This window comes from Stegostoma tigrinum, chromosome 11 (genome assembly GCF_030684315.1).
Source record: "Stegostoma tigrinum isolate sSteTig4 chromosome 11, sSteTig4.hap1, whole genome shotgun sequence".
NCBI classification, from domain to species: Eukaryota; Metazoa; Chordata; class Chondrichthyes; order Orectolobiformes; family Stegostomatidae; genus Stegostoma; species Stegostoma tigrinum.
In genome coordinates this window covers 18,446,151-18,466,207 of record NC_081364.1, presented here as the reverse complement: position 1 = coordinate 18,466,207, position 20,057 = coordinate 18,446,151, and the positions used below count along the sequence as shown (strand labels likewise).

The window sequence follows — 20,057 nt, the reverse complement described above, 5'->3', positions numbered from 1 at the left end:
TCTATAAATCTATGAATTAAATAGCAACAGCACTACTATACCAATCTCCCCATCTCTCTAAAATTTGAGCAGGTTTATGCACTCAATCTACTCAAATTTTAGTTCTTGCATCAGCAAATTTACAAGTTAATACTGTGTTAGCTTAATTAATACACAGGGTAATATACAGAAACAATTGTTTCTCTCCCCGCAATGTTTTATCTTGCTTTCCACTTTTCATCAATCTGTTGATTCTTGGCAGCATCATCTTAAAAAGTTAGGACATGTGACCTGAAACTCTCTTCCACGCCTTTATTATCTCTAGATGAGAATATTCCATTGCACTAACGGCTGGAATCACTTCTTCCACCATCTATTACTTTTATGATTATCAAAAGTCCTGCTATCCATATCCTAACTTACAACAAGTCCTGTTCGCCCATCATTCTGATGCTGAATCAAGTTTCGGGCCTAGACCCTTCCTAAGATACTGGACTTGCTAAGTTATCATTTTGATAGTCACCATTCTTAAATTTCTGCATCCCATCATTAAAAAATACCCGCACAGCTCGGTCACTTAGTCTTGCCACACTGCAATGAGCAGAAACTAGGAACTTGCCAAGTAACAAAAAGTCAATGGTCTGTAAATTTTAAGTTGCTGCCACTGCATCCGGAACTGTTTAGTGGGAGGAACGGTGGAACCAATCTTCGAAGCCGGGGTTTCCAGCCGGCGCGGAGGAAGTGGAAGTGGGGGACCATTGTGTGGAGAACGCTGCCGGCCAGTGGGGAGTCTCAGAGACTGGGGTATCCGGCTGTTGATGACAGCGAGTTCTGGGGAAACCAGGACGGGCTTTTCAGGAGGAGACCATCAGAGCAACTTCAAAAGTCACCCCTTCCCCCTCTCCTCACCTTGCCATCTCCTTGTGCTTCAAATAGTGATCCTACCTTCGTCTACATCTCATCACTGAATCTGTACTCGTGCTTTAAGGTCAGTACCTTTCCATCGTGGTGTATACATTCATTCGGTTTGGTTTCTGTTTATTTGACTTGGAAAGTCTATTCCCTCTCACTTGTTCGCTGCATCTGCCAGTGTCCGTGACCTTCTGATGTCTACACTACCTTCACTGGTCATCTTTCCATTGACTAGGATGATCAGACAACCTGGCTTTGTCAGGACGATCCCGGTGTTTCATTAAATGACCTGGTGCCTGACAGCTTCTTTTAACAAAATCATTAAGGTGAGCCAGTTTTCAGTTTCTTTCTTTTTAGTCAAGTATAACTTAGGTCTAGGAGGAGAAACGTTTTGCCCTGCTTCCAGTGAATACCTAATGCACTGGGGATCTGTATCTCCAAACCTCCAATTACACGAGCACCACTTTTGTTTAATGTTTACTTATGGGATGTGGGCTTCACTGGCTGCCCCAGCATTTATTTCCCATCCCAACTTGCCCCTTGAGAAAACAATGGGTGTCCCGCCTTCTTGAAACACTGCAGCCCATTTAGTGTAGATCCACAATGGCATTCAAGAAGGAGTTCCAGGATTTTGATCTAGTGACACTGAAGGAACAGGAATGTTTTTACAAGTCTTGATGGTGAGGGGTACTTCGACAGGGTCACTACTTTTTGGCAGCTCCATTGCTGATGATGCTTTTCAACCAACCGATGGCAGTGCTTCCCAGACCTTTCCTCCCTGTGGCCACATTTTTTTGAGCTTAAAATTGTTATGGCCCTGCAATGAGACTAGCTGGGGTGGAGAGAGCCTGGAAGGATGGGCATGGGGTGCTGTCTGTTAAAGAAAGAATACAGCTGTTATAAACTTGACTGTAGTTCCATGATGGCCAGTGCTGCTTTGGAGCTCACAATCCCACTTATGGTCTGGACCCACTTTGGAAACCACTGATTGATGGAATTGTTTTGCCAGCTTTGACTGGACATAATATGTGAGATGTCATCATATGTCGAGGTTTATAAAATCATGAGGGGCAGATATAGGGTGAATAGTCAGGGTCTTTTGCCCAGGGCAGGGAAATGCATAGTAGGCATTGGTTTAAGATGAGAGGGGAAAAATTTAAAAGGGACCTTAGGAGTAGATAATCATGCAGAGGGTGTTATGTGTATTGAATGAGCTGCCAGAGGAAGTGGTGGAGGTCCGCACAGTTACATCATTTAAAAGACATCTGGATGGATACTTGAATAGGAAAGGCTTGGTGGGATATGGACCAAATACTGGCAAATGGGACTAGATTACTTTAAGATATCTGGTCAGCATGGATGAGTTGGACTGAAGGGCCTGTTTCCATGCTGTAAAACACTGTGACTCTGACTCTGTATGATCTTCCATTACGCCTTTGCCAGACTCTTGACATTGGTCATTCAACTGGTCAATCATCACAAAGCCCTGCCTTCAGATGGGATTCCACTATCTCCTGATTTGTAAATCTATGGTTACATTCACTCCTGGGTGGCTTGGAGAAGGAGAATGCAATGTCTATTGGTGCTCTCAATACAGAGAGGTAAGCGCCATGTGGGATACAGTGCTCTATCTCCCTATTCAACTCCATTTTGATTAAGCCCCTTCTATCACTCCCTGCCCTCCACCCCCATCTTCAGTTTTGATGGTTCTCATTTGTGGGCTTTGCGTGTAAATTTCTAAGTGGTGTATGGATGATTACTGGTAGTGTTTAATAGTTTAAAAACAAAAGTCATGGTGATTTGTTGTTGGGAAATAAAACATTCAGTTATGTCTAAGAGCACTTCTGGACTAGAGAAAAAAATGGCAGGTCAGCACCATCTCTGTGAAGGCATTTAAGAAGGACAATAAATGCTGCCCCATCCAGTGACACCTCAGTTCATGAGTCAATATTCCATATCCCAAGATTGCAACCAATCACTGATGTAAAGCCTGGTGATATTACAACAATCTATTTTCTGCCAGTAGTGATCTGAGATTAAATGTGTACACACACAACTCAAGAAACCTTATGGGTGACTCTTGTATGATAGTAATATCTGTGGAATAGAAATCCAGAGGCCTAAGTTAATCTTCTGTGTTCAAGTCCCACTATGACATCGGGATTTGAAAGTTAATCTTAATGATGGTGTCAGTGGTGACTATAGAAACATAGAAAATAAGAGCAGGAGTAGGCCTTTTCATGTCTGCTGCACCATTCAATATAATCATGACTGATCATCTAACTCAGTACTCTGTTCGCATTTTCTCCCCATACCCTTTGATCCCTTTAGCTCCAAGAACTATAATCCCTTGAAAACATTGATATTTTGGCCTTCGCTGCTTTCTGTGGTAGAGAATTCCACTGACTCACCACTGTTTGGGTGCAAGAATTTCTCCTTATCCTGAATAGCTTACCCATAACCTTAACTGTGATCCCTGGTTTTGGACACCCTGGTCATCAGTAACTCCTTTCTGTATTGTTTACCCTGGCTAGCAGTTTTGTAGGTTTTGATGAGATCACCCCTCACTCCAGTAGAAATAGTCTTCACCAATCCAATTGCTCTTAATATGTGAGTCCTGTCATTCCAGGAATCAGTCTGATAAACCTATATTGCATTCCCTTTGTAGCAAGAACATCCTTCCTCTGATTAGGAGATCAAAACTGCATACCGTACTCCAGGTGTGTTCTCACCAAGGCCCTGTACAATTACTACAAGACATCCTTGTAGTTGAATCCTCGCACTATAAAAGCCAACATACCATTTACCTTGATAACAAAGTGTGAAGCTGGATGAACACAGCAGGCCAAGTAGCATCTCAGGAGCACAAAAGCTGACGTTTCGGGCCTAGACCCTTCATCAGAGAGGGGGATGGGGAGAGGGAACTGGAATAAATAGGGAGAGCGGGGGAGGTGGACCGAAGATGGAGAGAAAAGAAGATAGGTAGAGAGGAGAGTATAGGTGGGGAGGTAGGGAGGGGATAGGTCAGTCCAGGGAAGACGGACAGGTCAAGGAGGCGGGATGAGGTGGTAGGTAGGAAACGGAGGTGCGGCTTGAGGTGGGAGGAAGGGATGGGTGAGAGGAGGAACAGGTTAGGGAAGCGGAGACAGGCTGGGCTGGTTTTGTGATGCATTGGGGGGAGGGGACGAACTGGACTGGTTTTGGGATACAGTGGGGGGAGGGGACGAACTGGACTGGTTTTGTGATGCAATTGGGGGAGGGGAAGAACTGGGCTGGTTTTGGGATGCAGTGGGGGAAGGGGAGATTTTGAAGCTTGTGAAGTCCACATTGATACCATTGGGCCGCAGAGTTCCCAAGCGGAATATGAGTTGCTGTTCTTGCAACCTTCGGGTGGCGTCATTGTGGCACTGCAGGAGGCCCATGATGGATATATCATCTGAGGAATGGGAGGGGGAGTTAAAATGGTTTGCGACTGGGAGGTGCAGTTGTTTGTTGCGAACTGAGCGGAGGTGTTCTGCAAAGCGGTCCCCAAGCCTCCGCTTGGTTTCCCCAATGTAGAGGAAGTGACACCGGGTACAATGGATACAATATACCACATTGGCAGATGTGCAGGTGAACATCTGCTTGATATGGAAAATCATCTTGGGGCCTGGGATAGGGGTGAGGGAGGAGGTGTAGGGACATGTCCATCATTCCCCCACTGCATCCCAAAACTAGCCCAGCTTGACCCTCCCCCCACCACTGCATCCCAAAACCAGCCCAGCCTGTCTCCGCTTCCCTGACCTGTTCTTCCTCTCACCCATCCCTTCCTCCCACCTCAAGCCGCACCTCCATTTCCTACCTACCACCTCATCCCGCTTCCTTGACCTGTCCGTCTTCCCTGGACTGACCTATCCCCCCCCTACCTTCCCACCTATACTCTCCTCTCTACCTATCTTCTTTTCTCTCCATCTTCGGTCCACCTCCGCCTCCCCCTCTCTCCCTATTTATTCCAGTTCCCTCTCCCCATCCCCCTCTCTGATGAAGGGTCGAGGCCCGAAACGTCAGCTTTTGTGCTCCTGAGATGCTGCTTGGCCTGCTGTGTTCATCCAGCTCCACACTTTGTTATCTTGGATTCTCCAGCATCTGCAGTTCCCATTATCTCTGATACCATTTACCTTCATCACTGTCTGTTGTAACTGCGTGCTTACTGTTAGCAACTGGTGTACAAGGACCCCAAAGACATGGACCTCCCCCTTTCCCAATCTATTGCCATTCAGATAATAATCTGTCTCCCTGTTTTTGCTACTTAAATTGATAACCTAACATTATCCACATTGTATCAGAGATAATTATCCACATTGTACTTCATTTGCCCCACTCACTCAACTTGTCCAAATCACGCTGAACCACCTTTGCATCCTCCTCGTAGCTCACCTCCCACCTAGCTTTGAGCACAAGTCAACACGGTTATCAATTTCATTAAAAACCCAACAGGTTCGCACACCGGGTCTCATGAACATGTGTAGATGCTCTCTGAATTGGCCCAACAAGTCACTCCTGAGCAATTACAGGGTGGGTAACAATTGCATCTCAAAGCTTGTATCACATTGTAATTTGTATTTGGAAATATTCATGTGTATAAATAATAATGTTAAAAACATTGAAAGATGTAATAACAAAAGCCAACACACAAAGTTAACAGGTAACAGAACTGTTGAACAAGTGCATTAGAAGTAGGAATATTGAATACAGCATATTCATACTCACTTCAGTACACCATTCCTGCATTACAGGTAACAAAGTACATGTTTTCATTTTTAATTACTTTATTGAGGACCTGACACATGGAAGTAATAGCACTACATTAGTACTTTTACATCAGGACTGTTGTTGAAACTTTTGAGTTTCCTTGATTTCTCTGGGCAGGATGTGGGTAGTAATCGCTTTTGAAATTTCAACAAGGATAATGCAAACTTAGTACAATTTTTCGTTCTTCTTGTTTGTAGAGTTGTTGTAGAGTTCATGGTAACCTCTCTACACCCAAACTTGATTAAAAACCTTTATTGGGATTCATAGATTTCTCAGTCTTTCACTTCGGACGTAGAATGCAGTTCTATGCAGAATCACAGAATGATACAGCACAGAAGGAAGCTTTTTAGCCCATTGTATCTATGTTGACTCTTTGGTAGAGATATCCAATTTGTCCGTGCTCCTATTTAAGGTTAATGTGTGTGAGTAAACAGAAATATTTGAGAATATTGTGTGGCCTTCATCTGTGGCTGGGATGTTGATGTAGTTGTGGTTTTGTTTTAGGATGAATCACGCGTGGAAACAAATATGGACACAAGTTTCGGCTCTGACATCAGTCATGCACGGACACCCCAGTTTTTTCATACAAAGACTTCTGACTGACTCAGCATCTCATGTCTCCAGTATGGTATCCTGGTGAGGGGGAAAGTTGTTTTATTTCACAAACTGAACTATTTTAATTTATCACGGGACAGTAAACACTTACTAAATTTTGGATATAGTTCCATTGTTCAACAGGACATGCAAACTGAGGTGTTAACATATTGTCAGTGCAAATCTACCATTGTGATTTCCATTGAGAATATTCACAGTAAGAGAATCACAAATATGTACAAACCACAAAAGGCTGCTGCATAAGATAAAGGTACATGGCTTTCTGGATAATGTATTGATACAGATAGAGGATTGGTTCATTAACAGAAAACGAAGGGTGTGGTAAATGGGTATTTTTCCTGGTTGGCGATCAGTGGCATGTGGTGTACTTCAGGGATCAGTGGTGCGACTGAAATTGGTTACAATTTACGTAGATGATTTAGAGTTGGGGACCAACTGTAGTGTATCAAGGTTCACATGGCATAGAGGAGTGGTAGAGCAAAGTCTGCAGAGGGATATAGATAGGTTAAGTGAGTGGGCAAGTGACTGGCAGATGGAATACAATAGGTAGATGTGAAGTCATCTATTTTCATAGGAATAACAGCAAAATTTATGATTATTTAAATGGTGAAAAATTGTTGCTGTGCAGAGACACCCAGGTGCCCTTGTGCATGAATCACAAAATGTTGGTTTGCAAGTAATTAAGAAGACAAATGGAATATTACCTTCATTGATAGAGGGATGGGATTTAAAAACATGAAGGGTCTAGGCCCGAAACGTCAGCTTTTGTGGTCCTGAGATGCTGCTTGGCCTGCTGTGTTCATCCACCTTCACACTTTATTATCTTGGATTCTCCAGCATCTGCAGTTCCCATTATCTCTGGGTTACAGTGTATCGTTTTAGTCTCCTTACTTGAGAAAGAATGTACTGTCATTCAGGGGGTGCGGAGGAGGTTCAGTACGTTCATTCCAGAGTTGAGAGGGTTAGCTTCTGAGGAGACATTGAGTAGACTGGGACCAGATTTATTGAAATTTAGAAGAATGAAGGGGGAATCTCATAGAAATATGTAAAATTATGAAGGGAATAGATAAGATAAGAGCAGGGAGGTTGTTTCTGCTGGCAGGTGAAACTAGAACAAGGGGATGTAGCCTCAAAGCAAGGGGGAGCACTGAGGACTGAGTTGAGGAGGAACTTCTTCACCCAAAGGGCTGTGAATCTCTGAAATTCCCTGCCCAGCGAAGCAGTTGAGGCTACTTCGTTGAATGTCTTTAAAGCAAAAATAGATTTTTGAACCATAAGGAATGGCGGGTAAGCGGAGCTGAGTCCATGAAAAGATCAGCCATGATCTCATTGAATGGTGGAGCAGGCTTGAGGGACCAGGTGGCCTACTCCTGTTCCTGGCTCTTATGTTCTTAATGTTCTGAGTGCATCTACATAGAAGTCACCTTAAACAGTGGAAATGTGAAAGAGTAGGAACTTACGTTGGTCAGTAGTTGTCTCACAATGACAAGGCCAAGTTTGAAACCTTGCCTGAAGTGACATTGGGTAGTTGGACCTGTCATTAGGAAGTTTGCCATTGTAAAATGGTTCTTAAGAGAGGATGGGAATTCATTCTTGGCACCTTCCCCAAAAAATGGTATGTGAACATGCCATTCTTCTGTTGAGGATAATGTAAATAGGAGCTGATGAAAATAAACGCAGGCAGTGTTGTGAGTAGATTGATGAGCAGGATCAAAAATGACAAAGATGGTATGGGTAGAGCTGGTGCTGGGAATACCAGAAGAATAGCTGCTCCTGGATCTAGAAGACAACCATTGTTTTATCTTTCATTCGATATCCCTATTTCTTCTTTAGCTCTGATATCCGGCGCAAGAGGCAAAGACAGAAACAGAGGCAGCATTTGAAAAAAGACAAAGTTGTTAGTATCCTTCAAGATCCAGGGGTCCCAGTGCTTGGAAAGCTGACCAGAGAAGACCTTCTGGAAATGCTAGCTACCAGTGTGGTATACCAGGAAAGTGAGTATCCATTTCAGTAAAGTCAACTCCATTTTCTTTAGGTTAAACAGAAGGTGTGTGAAGCATCCCATACAGCTGTAAATGGGTTAGGATCTGTATGTAGAGACAAATAACATGCCCAAAGGTGACCCTAGTAATCTCGGCTCTTCTGTATCTCTGGTTAAATGCCATGTTGTCAGTCACTTTCAATATTTGTTTTGGAGACTTGGGCCAGATACTGAAAGTTGAATGTGGAGCATTGCTTCAATGGGGAATCAGTGCCTTCTGCTGGGAGTAGCACTTGTGGCATACACTAATAATAATCAACATTCCTTTGCATAGTTTTGAATTGTCTTAATAAATATGCGTCTCTGCAGAGCTTGCAAAGTATCATTGTTACTTTGTTTTATTCATTCATGGGGTATGGGCATCACTGGCATGGCCAGCATTTTTTGCCCATCCCTAACTGCCCTTGAACTGAATGGCTTACTAGGCCTTTTCAGTGTCAACCATGTTGCTCCAGGTCTGGAGTCACATGTTGGCCTGACCAGGTAAGGATGACAGGACTTCCTTCGCCAAAGTGCGTTAATTAACCAGATGGATTTTTGCAGCTATCAGCAAAAGTTTCATGGTCACTGTTACTGAAATTAGCTTTCAATTCCTGATTCTACTCATTCAATATAAATTCTGCCACCAGTTTTGGTGGGCTTTGAATTACTTTCCTTAGAGTATTAATTGGGACCTTTCGATTACTAGGGTCAGTGATATTACTGTGAAACCACCATCTCCCCTTGCAGCTGTACAGTTGGCCTAATAAAGATTTAAGATGCCATATCTTTAATAGCCTTTATTGGTTGTGGCATTTGGAGCTGTACAGAACTTTGGTTAGCACACTGGAGTACAATTTGCAATTCTGGTCACCTCACTAGAGACAGATGCAGTTGCACTGGAAGGGTTGCAGAGGAGATTCACCAGAATGTTGCCTAGGTTGGAGCATTTCATCTATGAAGAGAAACACGATTAGGTCAGAGATAACACAACGTGGAGCTGGAGGAACACAGCAGGCCAGCATCAGAGGAGCAGGAAAGTTGACATTTCGGGTCAGGATCCTTCTTCAGAAATGGTGGGCGGGCGGTGGAGGTGGGGGTAAGGGAGCTCAGAAATCAATAGAGGAGGAGTGGGGCTGGGGAGGCTATGTGGGATGGTGATAGGTGAGTGCAGGTAGGGAGTGGGGGGGATTGGTCAGTGAGGTTGCAGAAGTGGATAGGTGGGAGGGAAGATGGGCAAGTTGTGTCAGGTCAAGGAGGTGGAGTTGAGAGGGAGGTTTGGACATGGGATGAGGCCGGAGGTGGGAGATTTTAAAACTAGTGAATTCCATGTTTAGGCCATCTGTCTGTAGGCTCCTGAGGCAGAATATGAGCTGCTGCTCCTCCAGTTTGTGGGTGGCATCATTGTGACACTGGAGGAGGCCCAGGATTGACATGTCACCCAGGGAGTTGGAGGCAGAGTTAAAATGGTTCGCAACCAGGTTTTGTCATTTATTGCACACAGAGCACAGATGCTCTACAAAGCAGTCTCTGAGCCTCCGCTTGGTCTCACTGATTTAGACGAGGCCATATTGGGAGCAGCAGATGCAGTAGGCCAAAGTTGATGGATGTGCAAGTGAACCCTGACTAATGTGGAAGGTTTGTTTTGTGCCTTAAATGGAGCTGAGGGGGAAGGTATAGGGGCAGGTGCAGCGCTTCCTGCGGTTGCAGGGAAAGGTGCTGGGGGTGGTGGGATTAGTGGGGAATGTGGAGTGGATGAAGGGGTCACGGAGAGAGCAGTCCCAACAAAAAGCAGATAGAGTTGAGAGGGAAATGTATCTTTGGTTGTGCGGTCAAATTGTAAGTGGCAGAAGTGGTGGAGAATGATGTGTTGGATGCGGAGATTGATGGGGTGATATGTGAGGACAAGGGGGATTCTGTGTTTATTTCTGTTGGGGGAGAGCAGAGGTGTGTAGAAGATGTGGTTGAGGGCATTTGCGATCACCGGAGTGGGGGAGTTACAGTATTGTGGGGCGGCACGGTGGCTCAGTGGTAAGCACTGCAGCCTCACAGCACCAGGGACCCAGGTTCAATTCCCATCTCAGGCTGTGAGGAGTTTGCACATTCTCCCCGTGTCTGCGTGGGTTTCCTCCGGGTGCTCTGGTTTCCTCCCACAGTCCGAAGATGTGCAGGTTAGGTGGATCGGCCGTGCTAAATTGCCTATAGTGTTCAGGGGAGTGTGGGTTATCGGGGGATGGGTCTGGTTGGGATGCTTCAAGGGACAGTGTGGACTTGTTGGGCTGAAGGGCCTGTTTCCACACTGGAGGGAATCTAATCTAGTTGGAGGCAGGGAACCTCACAACCATTAAAACGTACTTGGATGAGCACATGAAGTGTTATAAGATTTGAGCTCATGCGGGAAAGTGGGACTGGTGTAGGTCGTAGTGTATTTTGACATTACAGACTTGCTGGGCCTCTTTTGTACTGTATGATTTTAAGTGCTATTCAGTGAGAAGCTCCGTTGAGAGACAGAATCTAACTATCTCGCCTTGACAGGCAATAGCATTATTGTTGCTGAAACTCCCACCATCAGTATATTTGGGGTGTCACCTCTGACCATGTTAAAGTAGAAATTAGGAGCAGAACATAAGAAATAGGAGCAGGAGTAGGCCATCAGGCCCCTCGAGCCTGCTCTGCCTTCAATAAGATCATGACAGATCTTTTCATGGACTCAGCTCCACTTACCCTCCTGTTCACCATAACCCTTAGTTCCTTTACTGTTCAAAAATCTATTTATCTTTGTCTTAACAACATTCAACAAGGTAGCCTCAACTGCTTCACTGGGCAGGGAATTTCATTAATTCACAACCCTTTGCCAGAAGAACTTCCCCCTCAGCTCTGTCCTAAACCTGCTCTCACTTACTTTGAGGCAATGCCTCCCAGTTCTAGTTTCATGTGCCAATGGAAGCAACCTCCCTGCTTCTATCTTACCTATTCCCTTCATAATTTCTATAAACCCCCCCCCATTCTTCTAGATTCCAATGAGTATCGTCCCAGTCTACTCAATCTCTCCTCTTAAGTTAACCCTCTCAACTCTGAAATCAAATGAGTGAACCTCCCCTGCCCCCCTCCAGTGCATCTTTTTTTTCAAGTAAGGAGACCAAAATTGTACACACTACTCCAGGTTTGGCCTCACAGCTCCCTACACAGCTGCCGCATAACCTTCCTGCTTTTAAACTCCATCGCTCTAGCAATGTAGGACAATTTTTCATTTGGCATTTGGATCTTCAGGCCTATTCCACCATTCAATAACATTAAGCTGTTCCATTTCCGTTTGGAATTTTACTTCCCAGCTTTCCTTGACAAATTTCAATTCCCTTGCCTAACAAGAATCTATCTCTGCTTTAAATGATCCCACCTCCACCGTTTCCAAGACATTCACTTCTGAAGTCACATAACCCTCTGAGCGGAAAGTGTTACTCTAATATCTTCACTAAAAGCCCCCTAGTTTTAGAATCGCTGTGTTTTCTGACACCAGTGCTCGTGCATTATGTTTCCATTTAAGTTTGCACTTGGGGCCTGAGATGGGAGAGGAGAGTGAGTCCCAAGAGGTGGACGGAGGGAAGAATAAGACCTGGAGAGTGGGTGGACAGGACCCAGGAGAAGGAAAGGGGAATGAAGTCTTGGAGAAGTGGGGGGAAATGGTACCTGGGATCCCCCTTTCACCACTGAGTCCCATTTAAAAAAACAGCGTTTTATAAACAGCTTTGTGTGTGATGTGATATGTAAATTTGAAGAGATAAGGTATTGAGCCTGAAATTGTGTATATATGCAGTTTTCCACAGTTGCTAGTATCAGCAGACACTGCCTTTTAAAGATGTCCCCTAGTTCTGGACTGACATACAGGAGTAAACGTCATTTCCACTTCTGCTCTGTCAAGACCACATAGGATTTTATAATTTTCAATCAAATCATCAAACTCCCAATTTAGTTACTTTTTACAGAAAACCTCTTTTAAAGTACTTCTTTCCACATAAACACCAAATTCTCACTTTGAACCAAATTCCCAGCTGTATTCACTCACCCTGCCTCAGTCATGTGATGTCTTTCTCACACCGATTATGCTTCCTTCCTGACTAAAACCTTAAAAGGATGAGTCACATAGATACTGTGTCACAATGACAATTTAGAGGGCAGATATTCTATACCAAATGAATAACTTCCTGACTCATCAATGCCTTTCCACCACTTGTTAGACACAAATTAGGAGTTCATTGCAATACCCACCACTTGCCTGGATGTGTGCAACTCCTTGAAAAACTTCCATATTAAAGCAGCCCATTTGACTGTCTCCCTGCCCACTATCTTAAATATTCACTCCCTGCATCACTGCCACACAGCAGCTGCAGTGTGTATCATCTAAAAGTTGCACTGAACCTGCTTATAGAGGTTTACTTGACAGCACCTCCAATTCTTGTGACAACTTGCATTTAAAAAGGACAAAACTGGCTGGTGTATAAGTACAGTAGCACTTGCAAGTTGCCATCCAAGTCACATGCTCCTGATTTTGAACTAATCTGACTATGGATTTAATGTTTCTTGGTTAAAATTGTGGAACATGCTGCCTGACAGCAATGTGGTAGTAACTTCACCACATAGACAGTTGTAATTCAAGAAGGTAGCTTACCATTGTATCCTCAAGGGTGGTTAGGGATGGGCATTGAACGCTGGTCTAGCCATCAATGTCCACATGATAATAATAAATAGAAAGGGAAAAACTGCTGGCATTGGAGGCATTGATTAAAGTACAACATGGAAACATTTACCACCCAATTCCTTACTGGAAAACGTAAGCTCATGAACATTGGCAATGTGGAATAAGGGTTAATTATGTAATATATTTTTGTGTGATGAATGTCTTTGCAGTGTTAAAATGTTACATTTACATGAACACTGGTCAATACTGAAGAGATTTCACTGTTTTAGACCAATTGGATCAAATGTTGGTTTGATGCACATTTTGTTGGTCATGTGACATATTTTAAGAAACTTGAGATGTATTAACATTTGAAGTTTGCAGGCTTCATGACTGTCATAACTCACTTCAAACAATTTCAGGTCAAGCTTTTAGCTCCATGTAAACAGATTTGTTAAGCAATGAAAACAATAGTTTCTGTGTCATTGCATGCACATCCCTGCCTTATAACATTTCTCTTAACATATTAACAGAATAAATTGCTTTCTAAGAATAAATTTGATTTCTAACCTTTCTTCTAAACTTCGTTACCAGATCCCTTGATTGGTATCAATAAACCACCAGGACTTTCCATCACAGGTAACACTATACATTTTTGTGAATTGTCACTTTTCTCAAATCATTATTGAATTACACTCCAGTAAGGTGTCACAGTTCTTTCTAAAAGTTGCAGGACACGTTTTCAGATCCGCTATCATCTTCACAATGAGGCTCTAATTTCAAAATTGTTGACATACAGTGGCACTAAATAGATGCTCAGTGCTTTATCATGGGGTTTGGAACAACTAAGTTGAGACTTGACTTTTACCCAACTCCTCTTATGCTGGTTCCATAATGACTCTATATTTCTGGAAATATCTATTCAACATTCCTCTGAGTTGGACATTATGTGGTAAAGTGACAGCATAATTAATGTTCAGAAAATGAATGCTTACTGTGTGAGAGCGTGTAAGTTCGAATGATTAGTCTGCTCAGTGCCTGTTCAAATGATTGATGAAAATCATGTAGCACAGTTCACTGAGACAGTGGTCCATGTTAGCCAATAGAGACAATGATAAAGGGGTAAGTTCAATTAAACTGATGCTTGGAGGGTGCTCATGTAAAGTGTATATATCTATTCATTAGATAAGGACAGGGTCAGCCTTAGAAGTGATTTGTCTGTTTGACACGCGCTGTCACACATGAATAACAGACATTTAGTGAAAGGAGTACAGTAGGTTTCCCCAGTACTGTGGAACACTGGAAAGGCATTTATGCCTTCAGGAGAAAGAGGGAGGAGGAGAAATTAACTTGTAGAAAAGAAATATTTAAAACACCTCTTTATTTTCAAGCAGATCAATGCTAGCTGCCCTCTCTCAGCTTGCTAGGCCCACAATCTTTTGATTACATTCAAACAGACACTCAATGCACAGTGATTTTGCACACAGCACATATCTGCGACAGAAATGACATTTACAGCCAAAATATCCAGATTAGGTTTCTTTTTTCTGTATTTTACAATTGGTTTCACTAGTATGATTGGATAATTATTCGTTTTAGTTGTTTATTATTCAAGTTGCTCAAAAGTGTTTAGATTCCCTACAGTGTGGAAACAGGCCCTTTGGCCCAACAAGTCCACACCACCCCTTGGAGCATCCCACCCAACCCATTCCCCTATAACCCACACACCCCTGAACACTATGGGCAATTTAGCATGGCCAATCCACCTAGCCTGCACATCTTTGAACTGCGGGAGGAAACCGGAGCACTCGGAGAAAACTCACGCAGACCTGGGGAGAATGTGCAAACTCTGCGCACACAGTTGCCCGAGGCTGGAATCAAACCTTGGTCCCTGGTGCTGTTAGGCTGCAGTGCTAACCACTGAGCCACTGTGCAAACTTTATTAAAAGCTCAATGCAGTTTTGTGAAGATATTGGTATAAATACAGTGAAATTTACTTGGGGAAAAAAGTGTGGTTTTACCTAAACCCTTATGTAGAAAATTCAAAGGGTTTTTCTAATTGGATCCCTAAAGAAATTGGAACAGTCAGAATTCTGCCACAGAGGCACTGCATATAAACTGGAATCATCCCTCTCCTTCACAGTGTAGGCACAAAACTTGGAATCTAGATGAACTCTCCTTGAGGGCACAATATAGAAACCTCTTGAATTTCTTTCAGTTTATAATTATAGTCTTTGTGAATCCTGGTGCTCAAATTTGTACCTTTAGCTCAGCGAGTTCCCCCATTTCCTTAAATGAATAGTCAGGGTAGAAAGAGAAGAACAGGACCAGAGGTGGAAGATGAGATGTTAGCACCATGCCAACTCCAATCAAACCGCAAAAGCAGCTTGATAATAACTGAATGAGAATCAATGCTTTATTTTTCCCTTAACAGGTAAAGAACTTTCCTTTACCTCGCTGCTTCCAGAACTCCAGCAGCGATTGCATCTTTCAAAAGAACTCCACATTGTAAAAGCAAGTAACAGGTATATGATTTGACTGTGGGAATCTGCCAGTTCTCCTCTGTAAGAGCTGTGAGACTGGGAGTGTATACTGAATCTGAATGTAATTTCGGTGAACATCTAGGAACAAAGCATAATGGATTTGATTTTTGTGTAGGAAATATTTATGCCACAACAGTGTAGATACAGGATTAAATGCATGTTGGAGTAGTGTAAGTCCACAAATAGAATCTGAGTACACACATCGATACACATTTATGACAATGTTGGCTAGCATGGCACAGATAAACATAGAGCTGGTGTACTTGTGTGATGGAGTAGGCTTGACGTACATGCCAAACCAAAGTGGCGTGCTGGACTTCTAGACCACCAGAACACATCACGGCCCTGCCCAGCTATACTTAGGGGAGCAATGCAAGGTGAATGCAAGTGTAATGATGTGACAAATACCGATTTACAGCAGAATGCATAGAGAGATGTCAGTGATAACAAAGGGGTTAGCTCCAAGTCCACTTTCGCAATACAAATGTAGATGATTGACTCCAGACGATCCTCATAATTCAAAGTATTACCAGTTCTCCCATTTAGAGCTCTATCATTATAAGCATGTAAATGTAAAGCTGTCACTTATACAAGTCTCACATACAGTACTGCTATGTAATGTGTATATATATATGCATGTGAGTAACTCAAAGTGTGACTGATAACCCCCTCTAAAACATTGACTATTGTACTGTTTCTTCACAGGGACTGTTCTGGCCTCGTTCTGCTTTCCACCTGTCACCAAACCACCAAATACATTGAGGATGCCTTCGTCCAAGCTCGGAGAAGGAAGGAAGCACTCACCAGTTATTGGTAATGTTGGAATTATCATACAAAGCAGAAATAACTAAACGATAAAAATTTATATGTGCTTCTCGTAGTAATTAATCAACGAAACAAATTCCCAGTGACAGTTTAATAGAAACAAAATTGTACTACCTTTTAACTACTGAATAAATAAAATGGAGTTGACATATAGATAAATCCAGCTGTTAGTGGCTGAACATCACTGAGTCCTGTGAATAACTGGGCAGCTACTCTTTGACTATTGATGAGCTCAGGGCAGGGCTACTGCAAACTGAATATTAGTGAGCACAGGACAGTCTCCAGCTGAATTTGATCTGGGAGTAGCACTCCAGTCAAGTCATTTGTTTTAAACAATTTAAAGGACTTCTGCTATGCTTTCAAACGTGACTTACTTTTTTGTTTCAAAGATAGTTTGATCAATTTTTAAAATCAGTGTATTAAATGTATAAATGCTGATGTTGTGGCCAGCTGCCAGATCTATGGCATAACAGACATGCGAGTATTGCTGAGAAGTGCAGGATTATGAATGTGAGTGGATGTATAGGGGTGGTTGGCGATGCAGCAGGGTAGGTGTTACAATGTAGCCAAAAGGTATTGCAAAACTTTGAGAATGCCCAGGAAGCAGAATAACAGGGCGTGCATCAATGACTGGAATGCAGAATAGAAAAGGTTGTTAAATTTGTTATGAAAAGGAGGTGATAGTGAAGGTTTAAAAATGAACTAATCCCCTTCTATTTCTTGGCTTTCAATGCATAATTATTTCTGACATCTTTAACTTGTCTGCATTACAACAGTATTGAAGAAGTATTTCACTGGATGTACTTTATTTGAAAATGTTCTGAGGATGTGATAAGTCAATAATCGCTAACGTTCTTCAGAGATAATGGGAACTGCAGATGCTGGAGAATCCGAGATAACAAAGTGTGGAGCTGGATGAACACAGCAGGCCAAGCAGCATCTTAGGACCACAAAAACTGACGTTTCGGGCCTAGACCCTTCATCAGAAAAGGGGGATGGGGAGAGGATTCTGAAATAAATAGGAAGAGAGGGGGATGTGGACCGAAGATGGATAGAGAAGATAGGTGGAGAGGAGAGTATAGGTGGAGATAGGTCAGTCTGGGGAGGACGGACAGGTCAAAGGGGCAGGATGAGGTTAGTAGGTAGGAACTGGAGGTGCGGCTTGAGGTGGGAGGAGGGGATAGGTGAGTTCTTTCCTTGTTTAATTTTTACTTTATGTATACATTTATTCTGTCTTACAGAATCAAGTTCAATGATTTTAAATCATAAATTTATAGCACATGAAGGTGGTGAGAGTCACACTGTATCAATCCAGGGTTCTGTATGTCTCTCCTTCTTATTTCTTGCATTTATTGTACTTTTTCTCGCATTTATTGTACTTTTTCTCTAACAGTGCAGTGACAGTGGGCATCCCAGAACCTGCAGAGGGAGAAGTCAGTGTTGCTCTGAAAAAGCAGAACATTGGCGAGCATGAGCTGGTAATTGTTCTATTTGATATATCTCCTTCCACCTTCCCCGTCAGAATGAGCATGACTTGCTGGAGACAATTAACTGGAAAACCAAAAACAGATAACATTGTATTGTTCATGTGCAACATGTGGATACCCTCACATGACTGTCTGTGAGGAGATCCTGAATTTGACTGTGCTGTTGGAGGAGATCAATTAAGTGTTGAGAAAGTGCCCCAGGAAGAGGGACGAAAATTTAAATCAGAACTTTTCTTAACTGCTAATCTTAACAGAATAAAGTCATTTGAAATGGTCTGCATTCTTTTGACTACCAATTCTTTGTGGAAGGAGTCTGAGAAAAATAGAAAGGGAACAAATTAATGGCCTTTCTTCTTTGGTAATGCAACCTGCATTTCTCATCTAGAAATAATGAGAATGACAAATTCTAGCAAGTCATGTGATTTAAGTGTGGTTCAGGGGACAATAGATGGATCTGTATATTCACTGGCTGTATGGCCTTTTAAACTTGGAATGATGCTTGTTTCATCATGCTTTATTACAATAGGTAGTTCCAGTTTTTCATCCCACATGGGGAAACTTTCAGCGGAAGGAAGCAAAGAAGGCTGTAACAAGGTACAAGGTTCTCACTGCTGCAGATGGCTGTGCATTGGTAGAGCTTCATCCTCTCTCAAGTGAGTCAGTGCACTCTGGATTAATTTTACTTAGTGCTGTTGGATGGTTATCTCCTAGATTGACAACTTTTCAACGTTTGTTCACTTTCCTCCCACATCAGCCTTTGAAAGCCTCCTACAGGTCCACCTCACAGTTAAACTGTCCACGGTTCTTGGGGATCATGTGTATTCTTCCCGGCTCGGCAAGGTTCTGGGAATTCCCTTTTGTCTCCCAGTGGAATCAGCAATTCCTCGAACTCAGGTAAATTAGAGTAGAATTATAAAAATAGCATGTTGAAAGGGAATGGGATATTGTTAAAAAGGATGAACAGGAGTAAGGTGGATTTTACTGGCTGGAGTATTTGGGGTATTATTAGTGCTTGGCAAAGGATTGGAGAATTCTCATCCTTGTTTTCAAAGCCTTCTGTGCTATAACCCACTCCTGTCCAAAGTACCAGTACTCCTTTAATTCTGGCCTCACAAGCAATGGGATTTTAACTGCTGCACGATTATCCATTGTTCTTCAGCTCCCTGTTCTTCCTATAAAAATGTATTACTTCATATTTGTCCATGTTATCTTAAAATCTAATTACTATCTGTCTTATTTCTTCTTCTTTACAAATCTCCCTATTAAATGAAATGAATTGTGCAGTTGGTGCTCTAGCCTCAGAGGTAATCATTGATTCAGCCTAAGATCAGTATATTTCCAGATTTACATTGAATGGTCATTCCATATGCTGACCAGGGTATGTTAGGCGTTTAACTTCACTGACAGAGCCGAGCCTTAACTTAAGTTGATTTTTGTCTTGTACGTGTGTCCTGTGAGCTGTAGGTTTTGAAACCCATGGTAACTTTTTGCTTAACTTTAGGTCTTGACTGAATCCTTACTACAGAAGCTGCATTTGGACCAGAAACAGATGTGGAAAATGCCTCTTCATCTTCACTTACACAAACTTTCAATTCCACCGCTTGAAATAAAGAAATCAGAGACAGTGATCGTGGCTGCTCCTCCAGCTTACTTCCTTAGGACCCTTGACCTCTTGGGCTTAAGAGTTAATGAGTTTCCTGAAGCAGATGTAAGGAAAAAGGAGAAATATTAAAAAAAAGTGTGCTGTCTAGTTCATGCTAGTACTCTGGTTTAGAGAAGATTTACAGCTTCTCAAAAACTCACTAGCTTCTGTGAAGTTTGTTTTGTAATAAATCCAAGTGGAAGTGCTGGTTCAAAAATTTGAACGAGCAGAGGATGTTTCCTAACTAGGACATCTGTTTCTGGACACTTTTTGAAGACTTCCCATTTTACACTGCTTGGAAAAAAAATGCAATTCACCTGATTCTTATTTGTCAGTTTTCTTCCAGTTTAGCTTGTGTATCCTTTTGGCACAAATCAACTAGCTAACAAACAACCAATTCTCAACGGTCTGAATGCACAAGGACAAAGAAAAATCAAATTTAACTAGACAATATATCCATAATCACCTGAGCCAAACAGACATACCACGGAGATAATGGGAACTGCAGATGCTGGAGATTCCAAGATAATAAAATGTGAGGCTGGATGAACACAGCAGGCCAAGCAGC

At 42.6% G+C, this 20,057-nt stretch overlaps 1 protein-coding gene across 6 annotated transcripts; it reads left to right on the top strand.

Annotated features, from left to right (window-relative positions):
- Positions 1 to 741: 741 nt before the first annotated feature.
- LOC125460373 (mitochondrial mRNA pseudouridine synthase RPUSD3-like) lies at positions 742 to 20,057 on the top strand. 6 transcript variants are annotated; one of them, XM_048547802.2, is made up of 12 exons: positions 742 to 967; positions 1,127 to 1,217; positions 2,335 to 2,492; positions 6,187 to 6,318; positions 8,131 to 8,291; positions 13,587 to 13,631; positions 15,427 to 15,517; positions 16,241 to 16,348; positions 17,754 to 17,838; positions 18,374 to 18,500; positions 18,602 to 18,741; positions 19,349 to 20,057. In XM_048547802.2, exons 3-12 carry the CDS (start codon positions 2,464 to 2,466, stop codon positions 19,577 to 19,579), a joined length of 1,149 nt encoding a protein of 382 aa, XP_048403759.1. In that variant the 5' UTR covers positions 742 to 967; positions 1,127 to 1,217; positions 2,335 to 2,463; the 3' UTR covers positions 19,580 to 20,057. The 6 variants fall into 6 exon arrangements, with proteins under 6 accessions (XP_048403759.1, XP_048403758.1, XP_048403760.1 ...); XM_048547801.2 differs by having other exon boundaries at positions 1,070 to 1,217; XM_048547803.2 differs by lacking the exon at positions 1,127 to 1,217.

What these genes read in the sequence shown, in the direction of transcription:
- LOC125460373 (XM_048547803.2), top strand. Translation starts at nt 2,464, where the DNA reads ATGTCTATTGGTGCTCTCAATACAGAGAG. An exon ending in GTCTCCAGTATGGTATCCTG is followed by an intron (nt 6,319 to 8,130) that starts GTGAGGGGGAAA and finishes TTTCTTCTTTAG; the next exon opens with CTCTGATATCCGGCGCAAGA. An exon ending in ACCAGGACTTTCCATCACAG is followed by an intron (nt 13,632 to 15,426) that starts GTAACACTATAC and finishes TTCCCTTAACAG; the next exon opens with GTAAAGAACTTTCCTTTACC.